The sequence below is a fragment of the Lonchura striata genome, chromosome 3 (assembly GCF_050655825.1).
Source record: "Lonchura striata isolate lonStrDom1 chromosome 3, ASM5065582v1, whole genome shotgun sequence".
Taxonomy (NCBI): domain Eukaryota; kingdom Metazoa; phylum Chordata; class Aves; order Passeriformes; family Estrildidae; genus Lonchura; species Lonchura striata.
This window is the reverse complement of record NC_140705.1, coordinates 71,889,405-71,902,621: the sequence shown is the minus strand read 5'-3', so window position 1 is coordinate 71,902,621 and position 13,217 is coordinate 71,889,405. Positions and strand designations below refer to the sequence as shown.

Below are 13,217 nucleotides of genomic sequence, written 5' to 3'. Positions count from 1 at the left end.
ATCAGAGTCCCAGGCTGTTCCTTGGCACAAAGCAGGAGCTACCCCTCACAGGCATGGTGGATGTAAGCAGCTGATTGGTGGAGTAAGGCACTTTAACACTGTGGGTGCAGACTGATCCATACTGACTGGCTACAGTGCCAGAGAGCAGCCCCAGCAGTGTGGAGTTTATTGGTGCAGAAGATGAGGCTGCAGCAGGACAAGAAAAGACTGAGGATGTTTCTTCCTAAGGAAAAAAGCCAACCTGTCATAAGGATGCTGTGACCTCCAGCCCCACCTCCACATGGCCATGGCCCAGGCAGCAAGCCCCACATGGCAGTGGGTCTGTCATCCACCTCTGTTTCACCAAGAGCAGCAGGATCAGCAGTCCAGTTGTCACAGCAGTTTCATCTGAAAATCTGCCTCACAGTACATGTTGGGTCTTTTCTGGCCAGGCTCTTGATTTCTCTGGTTTGCATAGCAGGTAACACAGACACAGGCAGAAAGCCAGGTCTTAACAACCAGGTGAAAAATGTACCTCCCAAGGAGGGAAGGGAACAGAGAGGCTCCTCATTCTTCTGGCACAAGAGGTCAGGTGTCAGAAGAGACTGCTTCTCAGGTTGGGATTTGGCCTAGGAATAGTTCTCAGGTAGTTTTTTTTGGAGTACATGACTTTGGATGTCAGGCTGTAACAATAGGAAAATTTCTCAGAGTCTGTCAGTAAAAATTCCCATCTGTATAATTTCTGTGGCTTTTCTCCTTGACCCTAATAGTTCCAAGCTGAGTTTAATCCATATCTCTAACTGCAAAACTGTTTTTCTGTAAAAGAACCTACCTACAGCAGAGAAAATACAGACCTTGATTGCAGATGCTGATCTGCAAGAGAAGGCTGATGGCACTGTGGCCATCCATGTCAACACTGTGGTGTGTGACACCCTCTCTGGGCCATGGACACACAGCTGTATCACATTCCCCCTGCATACACTCTGCACACACATACCACCACAGCTGCCTCCCTCCCCCGTCCAGTTTGTCTCCTCGCTGCCAGCGCAGGGTTTGCATATCCTCTCTGAGATGATGATGGATGTTTCAATTGTGAGAGAGGGCTCTATTCCATGCAAGCATCTGAAAGTGCTTTGCAAAAATAGCACACACCTCACAGACAAGCAGTCTGATGTACAGAAATAGGAAATAGCCTTACTTGCCTCAAAGAGTGTTTTAACATTCCCCACCACCACGGTATCCTCTCACAAGCACAAATGACCTTCTCCCTATTAGAATAACCAGGAGGCCACCATTTTCCTAAGGTCCTGGAAAGATTAAGTGACACAGGTCCAAGGTTGCACAGGAAGTCTGGAGGGAGTGCTGGAAATAGAAGGGGGCCCTCCTGAATCCCTCTGCAATGCCTTGACCACAAGACCATCCTTCCTCTCCCAAGGTTACGTATCAGGTCTTTGGTGGAGCCAGGAATAGCACCCAAGTTTCCTGACACATAAACTGTTCTTCACTGTGTACAAAAGAAGCACAAATATAAATTTAAATCAATTTATAAAGCTTGTTTGCAATTAAACTTAAGACTGCTGTCTGAACCTAAGTTTTCTATGTATTGAAAGATGTAACACTCTTGAGAAATCTCTGTCTACCATCAGGACAGCTAATACCTCCCAGCAGCTGACCTCTCCTTCAGTGCTTCTTCAGTGCTTCTAATTTCTAGACATGTCCTGTCTGTGCCAACAATGCAAATGCCACTTGCCACAGAGACACAGGCTGGCAGAGGTGTGGGCTGAGGGGTGCCCTCTCTGGCCACCCTATTGAGAACTGGCCCCAGACAAGGAAGCCAAGGGCTCCAGGGCTGCTGCGGGACAGAGAGAAGGAGACATTGCATGTCGAGGTATGCACATGAATTAACAGTGCCACAGTGACAGCCTGAGGAGGGACCCCAGGCCCCCAAAGTCCTGGCTCCAGGGGGATGAGTGTTCAGGGCACAGACCTGGCTGGACCAGCTGCAGGCTTTCATATCCCCCCCCCACCCAGAGGGCCACACGCTGCATCAGTGCGTGTGGCTTCCCTGGGGAGAGACGGAGATGTGCTGTGTCAGGAGGGGCACGGTGCCATGTGTCCCTGCAGTTTGCTGGACCCTTTCCATTAATTTAATGGGCTTTGGATTGGGCCCTGAATTCTCAGCTGTCCCAGCTAAATGGACTCCCCAGGCAGGCTCTCCTCTTGTTTTAGAATGAGGAGGCCATTCAGAGACCCTGCTGACCAGGAGGTTCCTGCTGTTCTTTGGCAGCAGAGCTCCCATCCTGGGGTGAGCAGAGCCCCATCACTGCCCCTTGGCCATAGTGTGCACCACCTGCACACATGGCTCCACACCTGCATCTGCCATCCGCTCTCTCAAGCAAGGCATGCTCCACTTCCACCCCCTGCCCAGATCACCCATTTTTTTGCCCAGTAAGGCCCAAGTACTGTGGATGAGGAGAACAGAACCAGTGCTCCACACTGCGTACCTCAACCCACTCTGGTCGCTGAGAGCCACTGTATTCACACATACTCAGGGCCAGGGGACTTGGTAATCCTGTAGAAGAAATAAATCCTGTGTGTGTCTGTAGCCCTAACCTTGCACAAGACAGAAACAGAAGCCATTGGGCTGATCTGTGTAGCCATCATTTCAGGAGGTGTTTCAGAAAGACAGGACCATGCCCTTCCCTTTGTCTGTAGTCTTCTGTTACTCACCAAACTCAGCACTGCTGATAATTAGCACATTTGACAAACTTATCTTTCCAAAGCTGTTTTATTTTTAAGCAAAGATGGGTAGATGCCAGTGCTGCGCATTTTCACAAGAGAAGGGAGCTGTGTGCTTTTCCAAATCTTTACCTGACAGTAAATTAAAGTAGATCTCGCTGTTGCACGGAAAACCTGATGTTACAGAGGTACTCAACCACTGATGGCCTTCCTTTTGTTACTGCTGTTTCTACAGAAGCAGCATTAAGAAAGCCTAGCCAAGACCATGGCACTGACTGCAAAGTGTAGTACATCATAAGAGACAAGCCTGCTCCATAAAGCTTGGGAAGAAGAGTAAATACAGAGAAATAAAATGCCTTGGCCAAGGTTGAAAAGCAAATGAGCAACAAAAATAGTGACAACACCTTGAAAGGCTCACTTTTCTGTCTAATCTGTGAGATTATGTTGCATTGAGCACTTGCTGCCATACACACCATCATGCCTCATTTAATATATGTTGCATCGACTGATTATTGTCAAGTTCTTATGTCACTGCTTAAATTGAAACCGCTGTTCAGACCATCACTGACAGGCTAGTTTTCAATACCTCACATCACTCTCCTTACGAAAATGTTCCCCAGAAGGACACTTTGGGATAGATGAAGAGGATAACCACGTCAGGACACTTTGTAGGAAGTGAGCCTGTATGCCTTGTCTGAGGTTTCACTCAGCAAAAAGCTAAACTTATAAATAGACAAGCCTCCTCAGTCAGTGTAAGTTTTCCACTGACCTCACACAAAAGTGGAGTTCCAGTGGTTCATGTACTTATGCACACTAAAATAAGGGGAATACATAAAGATCACCAGCTGCAAGAGCCCTTTGACTGTTTCTGAAGAACATGCAGCACAATGTGAAGGCAAGCTTTTTAGGGCAAACTAAATTGGAGAAATTGCCTGAGCATTCAGAGCCAAGCCAGGGGATGGGATCACACTCTGTCCCACTATGAAGGCAGCAGACATCAGGGGCAGAGCAGAAACCAGACACAACTGGTACTTCAGCAGGTGTTGTAGTCAGGGGAGTTGTGGCCACCAGTCAGTTCACTGTTACCGTTTCCTGAAGAGGGAAGTTTGGGGGAGCTCACAGCCCATGGGAGCACCTCAAGGACCTGAGGTAGAGGCCCTACCTTGCTAGTGTGTCCCAAAATCCCCTGGACTGCAGGCAAGTGTTTGAATTTCCAAAAAATGAGGAGTTGAGACATGACAAGCCCCAGGTCTGGATTGCAATGGAGTACAGTCAACTCTTGCGCTTCCTCAGGAAGTGACTCTATATGTGTTTACATAAACATACAGCCCAACATGACTGGGCAAATATTACTCATGATTTTGCCATTTGCCTTTGGAGTAAGACTGAGCACAGCCATGGGGTCAACACGTCAGAAGGTTCGGAGGGGAAGGAGGGAGGGTCTACACACAACAAGTTGTTCCCCAGTCTTTGTAATAAGTCTCAATCCTACCCAATGCCCCCATGAGTCCACACAGGCCTGTCAGATGCCTGGTTGCAAAGTCCAGTCAGTTCATCATCAGATATGGAATAAACATAGCACTCTGGTTATCATTAATAATATTTATTTTGGAAAAATATTTTAAAAATGAATTTCTTCATTAACAAAATGGTAAAAAAAATCAAATAACATTTGCACAATATTCCATAAATACATTTATATACAAAAAATATAGTCACATAGACCCGAAGTGCCTTTGTACATATTTACCAAAAAATTTAAATTATAAAAAAATGAACATCACAAAATACTCAAGCTTTACAATTATCATGAAAATATTTTTACAGATTCAAAAAAATAACACACTTTTTCTCACCTAGTAAAAACACATTTTAGTATCAAAAAAGACAATAAAGGCAGTGTTTGTGTCTCTAATTCAAGAAAAGACTGGCTCATAATAATCCAAAATATACACTTCAGGCAGTGCATGCTTTTTATGTCGTAATTAAGTCCATTCATTTAAATATATATAGAAAAGCAACTGACCATAGTGCAATGATAAAATTCATAAAAGGCAGTGCAACAGTAATCCTTGAACACAGACCCTTGCCTCGTGTCCATCTTGTTTCTTTATTTTGCAGTCACTTTGCTAACTTCAGTAGAGAACCAGCTCAAGCCTGAATTTAGTTTCTCAGCAGCAGTCAGTGAAGGAATCTATCTCCCATTCCTCTTTCAGCAGCATTCATTGGGGCACGTCTCCTCTGAAATTGTTCTGAACAGCCACCTTGCCATATGACCTCTGGTTTACACCTGGAAAGAGAAAACACAAGCAGAGATCAGGAGAGGTTAATCAAACATATGAAGAGGGCTGTAAGGTTGCAGAGGGTCAGGATTCTACATGAAGCACACCAAGGGGTGGGGTCTGCACACCTCAACCACATTACCATTGTACCCTAGTCTACAAAACTTGTCAAACCCACAAAATCCACAGCAGCAAGTCACTGAGCTTGTCTTTACAATGTCCACAGCATCATAAACTCAAGCTGTCTGGATTTCAACAGGTACAAGCCACTGTGGCATTATGGAAAGGAGTTTATCTGCCCCAGCATGTATTGAATGGGAGCTGCAGACCAAGAATTTTCTCTGCTATTCCAACCCTACGAACCTCAGTTGCTATGATGCACTCATCTTTCTCTTCTGATATGACATACACCGACTGGTACTTTGTGTCCTTTGAAGTGGAATATACTGAATCTGGTCGCTTTCTTTCAGAAGTATCACTATTGAAGGCAAAAAGAGAAAGAATAAGTCAGATGGCTGTTGCTTAATGCTACCAATGAGATATACACTCCCCCTTCAAAGCCAAGCCACCCCCTGCACTCAGATGTGAGGTACCTCTTTAGTTGTACTGCACTTTTCTCTTCTGCCTCTGAATCATATGTTTCACACTTGGCTTCACATTTGCTGTGCTCCTCCTTAACTGAGTCCTCATTCTTGAGTTCATGCACCAAATTGTAATCCACTGACGGGTATCTGACTTTGTAGCCATTTTTATCAGAGTTATCGCTGTGAAAGTCTACTTTCTTATTTGTGTTTTTAATCTGAGTGGCACCAATTACACTTATGGAAATGTCCTTCTCACGCTGGCAGTTTGCCAGGTTATTCATAGTCTCAGTCTCACTCCTGCAGGCATCAGGCTGGTGGTGCCTCTTCTGCACCCTGAGCCTGACGCAGACAACCACAGCAGCACACCCCAGCAGCAGCATGAGGACCAGAATAATCCCAGCACAGACGGCGATCCAGGGGAACTGGGAGTTCTGGCCTTCCATGTACTTTTCAGTGAAGTCAACGATGACGGGTCCCTGAGGTGGCTCAGGGAGCAGAAACTGGCAGTTGAGCCCGCCGTAGCCCCGGGCACACTCACAGACATAGCGGTTGTTTCTTTCATGGCAGGTGGCCCCATTGTGGCAAGGGTTGTGTTCGCATCTGCTCACCGGGGTGCTGCAGTTCTTCCCGTTGTATCCTGGGGGGCAGGTGCAGGAATAGTCATTGATGCCATCCTGGCAGGTCCCTCCGTTGACACAGGGGAAGGATGCACAGTCGTCCACGTTGTCATCGCAGTGCTTCCCAGTGAAGCCAGCCTGGCACTGGCAGATATAGGAGTTCCCCAGATCGACACACTGGGCTCCTGCAAGACAGGAAAGGGGGACGAGCTGAGTGGTGGGCAGCCGACAACACAGCCCCCGACTCGCTGTTCTTGGGGCAAAAAGCACAACAAGCAGCTGAGGAGAGCTTTCTTTTTGAGAGGTCAGCTTGACCTTTGACAAGTCTAATCCAACATAAAATGCAATTTTTTTTAAGAAAGATTTTTGTTAAGCAGATTTATTTTTCATTCTCAATCCTATTCATTTTTTAACATTTCACTCAACTCAAACCAGAACACTAACCCAGGTCAGATTAACACCACATCTCATGTTACAGAATTTGACTGGCAATGAATAAGGATGATTACAGTACAGAAAGTCTTCACTAGTTTAATCAAAACAGGAAAATTACTGTAACCAGATTACAAGTAATAATGTTTAGCACTTGTGTGGCATTTCCATGCACAGACCTCTAAGACTCTTCGTAAAGGATTTGAAAGTATAATCTTCCACATTTACGTGCATGAAGCTTCAGACCAAGTTACTTGGCCAGTTGGTCATCAGAAAATGCAATCTGCAGCAATGGCCCAAGCCATGCCATTGCTTTCTTAGTACAGATCCTACTCCACCAAGTCAACTATTGACATGATGCAACTTTTTTACAAGAGGATGCAGGTAGAGCAAGGTAGAATGGCTTTAAACTGAAAGAGAGCAGCTTTAGATAAGATACTATGAAAAAATTATTTACTGTAAGAGAACCAGTTGCCCAGAGAAGTGGTGGATGTTCCATCCCTGGCAGTGTTCAAGGCCAGGTTCCACAGGGCTATGAACAGCCTGGTCTAGTGAAAGGTGTCCTTGCCCATGGCAGGGGCTTGGAACTAGATGACTAAGGTCCCTTCCAACCCAGACCATTCTATGATTCTATGATTGATCAGTGTGACTTGTTAGGAACTCCAGACCAGACACCAAAGTAAGTGTATGCTGTTTGGCCTTACCATTAGCACAAGGGCTGGAACTGCAGTAATCAATTTTCTTTTCACAGTTGAACCCAGAATAACCCAGTGGACAGCGGCAGCTGTAGCCCCCATCAGGGTTGTCGGTGCAGCGCCCACCGTTGAAGCATGGTCCGTCTGCACAAGTCATTGCGCTCAGCTCACAGTTCTTCCCATAGAAGCCTGGGGGGCAGGTACAGGAATAGCTGTTCTCAAGATCCTGGGGGGAAGAAATGAGAAACGATCAAAACATTTGTCTGAACTTGCTCTGAAATCCAAAAAGGAATTTTAAAAATTAGTGAAACTGACATAAACTCCTCACTTGGAGGAGTTTTACAAACAACTTACAGTGCAGCTTCCACCATTCTTGCAAGGGTTGGCATCGCATTCATTGATTTCAATCTCACAGTTGGAGCCTGTATACCCAGGTCGGCATGAACAAGTGTAGCTCCCCTGACCAGTATTAGTGCATGTGGCACCATTCTTGCAGGGCTTGTGGTGGGTGCAGTAGTTCAGGTCTGTAAAATATATATTTTCTTTTTTTAGAGAGAGCCACCACGGTGCTTACTACTTTGCAAGACTACCATACAGTGAGTAAGCTGAAAATAGTTGCCTGCTCTCTGCTTTTTATAACAGATGCTCAGGGTGAGAACTCACCCTGGTTGCAGAAAAGGCCACCCCAGCCTTCCTGGCAGTTGCACTGCCACGGCTGCTGACAGGTACCATGAAGGCATCCTGGGTATCGGATGCACTCATCACAATATCGCCCCTGCCAGCCCACTCTGCATCTGAAAAAAAAAAAGATAACAAAAAAGTCTCATCAGGTTTAGACTTCTCACAGTTGGAAACCCCATCACAAACTCTGCAAGCACACTGGTGCCAGAGATCAAGCTTCCTAAAAGGCCTCGATGATCCTTCAGTGAGAAAGTCACCAAGTCCAACCATAGCATCAGCTTTCATCAATCCTAGCTATTTCTTCCACTTCCTTAGATAGACCCATGGTTCTGATAGTTAATTTGTTTAATATTTAATAACAAAGAGCCCAGCCTTATACACGGCACTGTAAACCCATTAGGTTAATATTAATGGCACTGATGTTTGACTTACGGAATAATACTTTGATCTGGCATCAACCAGATATTTCAAATTTCCATCTAATATGAAGAAAGGCCTTTAAACTAACCCTTCAAATGTCCATTGGCTTATTTTACACCAGAGCATCAACACTGAAAGACAAAGATGGAAGCAGGAAGAGAGTGGAAAACTTACTTGCATTCCCCAGGCTTGTCGCAAAAGCCGTGTTGCTCATCACATCCAGGCAAACAAATTGCTGCAAACAAACCAAGCAGGGAAAGACATCAGCACTGGTGCTAAAACAACTCTCTTTTACAAGTCTGAGTCTGAGAGCACCTTGTGGGTGGGGAGTGAGTCCCTTTTACAAGATTGGGGCAGTTAAGCACAGCTGAATTAATCTCTGGAGTCTGAAGGAGTATTGATCTTGCCCCGTAACTGGGCACTTTACTTATCACCAGGGATGAGCATTCTTCTTAATACAGTTGCACACAGACAAAAGAGGGCTCACAATTGCTCCCTTCCCCACAGCCCCTCACCCCCCTTCCCTTCCCAGTGAGGGTCAGAAGTCCTTTTTTCCAATTCTATGCACACAGCTCCACCTCTTAATATCCCCCGAAAGTGTGTGTGCAGATAAGAGTGGACAGCTGGTGTGCAGGGTGCCAGTGCAAGACAGCTGCTCTATTGTCTATTCTCTCCCAGCAGCTGCCCCACTGCAACAATACCCCGGCCCCGGAGCCAATGGGGCCGGCGGCCGGCGACTGGGCAGCCTATCCCTGCCCACAGCTAATCTATGGCACGCGCGTGATTTCGCTGCAAAAAAACTTTTTTTTTTCTTATTCAAATAAATAAGTCTAAAGTTCTTCCTCCCTCCTTCCCCCCTCCGCCCTGCTCCGAAAAGGGGCGGGCGGGTGGGTGCAGCCCTGGTAAAAGAGGTAAGCGGGCCAGCGGGAGGGAGGGTGAGAGAAGGGAAAAAAGGGACTTCTGCTCATTACTTTGCCTGGTTATGGAACTCATTAAGCAGGCACTGCAAAGTTTTAATTCAACAAAGCCAGCCGGAGACAATGGCATGCGAGGGGAAGGAGGGGGGAAGAAAAAGAAAGAAAGAATCAGTGCTGATAATCAGATCGCCTCCAAGTTGGAAAGAATGGAGCTGGGGGCAAGGCAACGGGAAGCAATCTGCAACTGGCAGCTCCACTCACTAACGGCAAAACATTCTTTTTGCATGCACACATAAACACATCTCCCCTGCCTTGTAGGTTTGTGTCAGTGCTATAAGCTGTTTTTTTTCTGAGAGGGAAAACACAGCAAAGAACGTACATAATGAGTCAAAAAAGATGGACAGCCTTCTGCTTCGCTGTGGGAATAGCAGAGATGTACAGGCATTCAAAAGTGCTGACAGCCCCAAAAGAGCTCACTATCAAAATGTTTCCTTTTTCCCCACCCCTTAACACAACTGGGCTAGGTACTTTTGGTCATAGGAAAGGTTGCAGCTCTTATTTAAAACGCCATCAAAGAAAATGTGAGCCCCTTTGCCTGCTATTCATTGTGCAACATTGTACCATGGACCGCTAAAAGCATCCTAGCAGTCACTAGCAGTGTGAATAATCAATCAGGAATGGTTTGATAGCAGCTCAGCTGAGACCACAGTGTAGGTGGGTTTAAAAAGAAACCAAAACACAACAAGAAGAAAGCTGAGACTGCTTTGCAGCCTGGAACTGTTTTCTTCCTGCCTGCCTGGCCCTTTGATGACTGCAGAGGTGCACTGGCCCAGTACGTCATCTGCCAGCATATTTCAGATCCGTGTATAGACACAGAAAATGCCATCACAGGCTGCAGCAGGGCTCTGTGTGCACATTTGGGTGTACACCGCTATGAATCTACAAAGGGCGGAATCTCATACAACCGGAAAGTATCTGACATCCTGGACTATCCTGTCTGTGATCTGCTTACTGTCCCAGCCTTTCCTGCTGTATCAACACACCACATTCCTCAAAAACTTCAAGCTCTGGGGTATGTTTCATGTCCCTCACTACTTTATTTGTATTAATTATCATGCAATGGGACAGAAGAGAGCTGGGGAATAAGTTGAATGTTCTCGTGGCCCCACGTGCAGAAATTTCTGTTAGCGGCAGCATATGAGTACCCCAAATGAGAAATGTACAGTCTAGAAGCCATAGAGAATGTCTTGGACTTCCTAATATTCTTCTTAATACAAGGCCACAGAGGATCAGACCATAGCAAAGCTATGCACAAGGCTGTTACATGGATGTTGCCAAAGCCTAGCTGCCTCCTCTGAAGCTACATACCCTGTAGGTGACTGTAGCATGGTTGCATGGTTGGAGGGTGGATAGGTATAAAAAGTAGTACTGATACATTTTAATAAATCCTCAAGCAACTGCTGAACATTTTGTTACCAGATTAAATGGTCTAAAGCAAATGAGCAAGAGTGTAGAGTTGGCACTGACATTTTGTTGGCTTGAGAAGGGGCTGTCTGCATTAACTTTCTGTGACAATGCTGAGATCTCCCACCCCTCACGCTGGTAAGGCATGGGCATGGAACCAGACATCCACCCACCATTGCTTGGTTCTCCCTCCCCATGGGGACTGATGTCAGAGAAAGACCCCTCCACCAACCCCAAGAGCTCAGGAGACACTGCTGCAAGGGGCACCCAAGGAGACAAGGAGGTGGATACTTACGCTCAGTGCAGTACTGGCCTTTCCAGCCCGGGTTGCAGACTTTCTCGCCACGCTCTCCACAGGTGAAGTGACCAAAGGCATCGTCCCGGGGGCGGCAGAAGACAGAGCAGCCTTCTCCATAGTAGTGCTCATCACACACGAAGCGATAGGAGTACTTGAGGTCAGTGCGGCCGCTGCTGTGCAGGTCCTGGGACCACTCTTCACCCACTGCCAAGTGTCTCTGGGTAGCCAGGCGGCTGATGAGGCGCTCAGGGTTTTCTGTGTGACAGTGGAGAGGAGAGCAGTTAGAGCCCAAAGCAGGCAGGGTATAGTGGGGTCTGTGGTGGGAGGGGAACTGTAGAGGCAGGATGACATGGCTGCACCAACAGGTTGGCCTCTGTTGCCACAGGTCTACCGTAGAGGAGAATGTGCTACACACTGCAAAGAATGGGGTCAAATAGGTCTGCAGGGCTGTGATTATTACGAGGAAAAGTGTGTTTCAGGACACTTACCAGTGGTGAGGTCATCAGGTGAGTCCGTGTGCAGAGCCTCAATGATGAGCGAGAAGGTGCCCTGTGGAAAGAAGAAGCAGAGACAACCCACCAGGAGAGCATGAGAGCAGGTAGGCTCAAGGGGCAGTGCCGCCAGTCCCCAGGAGTTATCAATGGTTGTCCCCTTCCCATCTTGACACTTCAAGGGGATTGGTGGCCTCTTGGAATGGCACGGGATGGGACGGGATGCATATGTGCCGCGCCCTCCAGCATCGCCCCCCACTTACGGGCCAGGTGAAGCCGAAGGGGAAGCGGATGGGATTGCTGAAGGCGGGGTCGGCACCGCCCGCCCCGTCGGGGACGCTGAAGGAGTTGGCGCCGAGCACGGGGGTGATGGCGCTGCCGTAGGTGCAGGGCGGCTCGGGGGACACGCTGGCCTGGTAGTGCTTGAGGCAGACGCGGAAGAAGGTCTTGCAGTCGCACTGCTGGAGCCCGCCGGCGCCGGGGCCGCCTCCGCGGCAGCAATTGCGGTTGCTGAGCAGCCCCTTCTTATTGACAAATTCCTGCAGCTTCAGCTCGAAGACCCCGGAGGAGCCGACCTGCGGGGAGGGGACAGTGGCCGTCAGCCACCGAGCAGCCCGCTCCACCGGCCCGACCCTGGCCCCGGCCCCGGCCCCGGCCCCGGCCCCGGCCCCGGCCCCGGCCCCGGCCCCGGCCCCGGCCCCGGCCCCGGCCCCGGCGGCTACCCCCTCCCCGCTCCTCACTGCTGCCACCGGCAGCGACAGTGCCCGCATCCCCCGCAGGACTCCCCGGTGCAGGGACCTCCCGGTGCAGGGACCTCCCGGTGCAGGCATTCCTGTCCTGCACCCCGCGGGCACTTACCTGGCAGCGGCTCAGCAGCACCGAGAGGACGGCGAGCGTCAGCAGGAACCGACCTCCCATTTTGGAGGTGCAGCTCTGGTGCCCTCGCTTTCCTCCCCCTTATCTTCTCGTCAGAGGGAAAAGGGGAAAGTGTCTCTCGGGGTAAGGGAAAAAACACAGCGGCCAAAGCCGCTCGTCCCAGCAGAGCTGGAAGAGTTACTGTCAAGGTCTCCTTCTTTCAGGAGTGTCTCTGACTTTTTTTTCCCTTTTGTCGATACCTCTAGATGTAGCCTGTCGGCAACTGACAACTCTTCCGGATGGCAAAAGAAAAAGAGAGGAAAAGAGGACGGGGGAAAAAAATTAATATTTATCTGTTAAACTCTTTTTCTTTCGCAATTCACGATGCTCCTCTTTTTCTCCAGGAAGAAAAAATAAAAATAATAAAATAAAAGCAACTTAATTCCCAACAGAGGCAGAGAAAAGGCTTCCCAAGGAAGATTAAAAATTGGCGATCTGGAAATCCCTGCAGAGGCAGCGGCGGAGGCAGCGGCGATAATTCCCGGGGCGGTGCGATTCGGGAGCGGGTCTGCGCGGCTGCGCTCACCCTGCGCACGTCGGGGCTGGTGGGTGTCAAACAGCAGCGGTGGCGGGCAGGTCACGTCGGAGCCTTGATCCCCTTTTTTCTTTTTCTTTTTTTTTTTTATCTTTTCCTTTTTTTTTTTTTTTTTCAAAGGAAGCGAAGCTCTCTTTCCTTGTTTTGGGTTTACTTTTGTTTTTAGAG

General features: G+C 48.2%; 1 protein-coding gene and 1 long non-coding RNA gene across 2 annotated transcripts; one reads left to right on the top strand and one right to left on the bottom strand.

Moving 5' to 3' along the window:
- Positions 1-4,301: 4,301 nt before the first annotated feature.
- DLL1 (delta like canonical Notch ligand 1) lies at positions 4,302-12,738 on the bottom strand. Its single transcript, XM_031504529.3, has 11 exons — positions 12,458-12,738; positions 11,863-12,174; positions 11,597-11,657; positions 11,106-11,363; positions 8,604-8,664; positions 7,992-8,122; positions 7,683-7,852; positions 7,338-7,554; positions 5,594-6,386; positions 5,364-5,478; positions 4,302-5,008 (listed from the first exon to the last, which is right to left on the bottom strand). The coding sequence occupies exons 1-11, from the start codon at positions 12,515-12,517 to the stop codon at positions 5,003-5,005; spliced, it is 2,184 nt and encodes a 727-aa protein (XP_031360389.1). The 5' UTR covers positions 12,518-12,738; the 3' UTR covers positions 4,302-5,002.
- On the top strand, positions 12,466-12,891 carry LOC146767936 (uncharacterized). Its single transcript, XR_014954311.1, has 2 exons — positions 12,466-12,598; positions 12,721-12,891. It is a non-coding gene; the product is annotated as an uncharacterized LOC146767936 (long non-coding RNA).
- Positions 12,892-13,217: the final 326 nt, after the last annotated feature.

Excerpts from the sequence above, each read along its gene's own strand:
- DLL1 (XM_031504529.3), bottom strand. The coding sequence starts at position 12,517 with ATGGGAGGTCGGTTCCTGCTGACGCTCGCCGTCCTCTCGGTGCTGCTG. Across the intron at positions 7,853-7,991 it reads TGGCCTTTTCTGCAACCAGG|ACCTGAACTACTGCACCCAC; the intron begins GTGAGTTCTCAC and ends TATATTTTACAG. Across the intron at positions 5,479-5,593 it reads AGTGCAGTACAACTAAAGAG|TGATACTTCTGAAAGAAAGC; the intron begins GTACCTCACATC and ends TGCCTTCAATAG.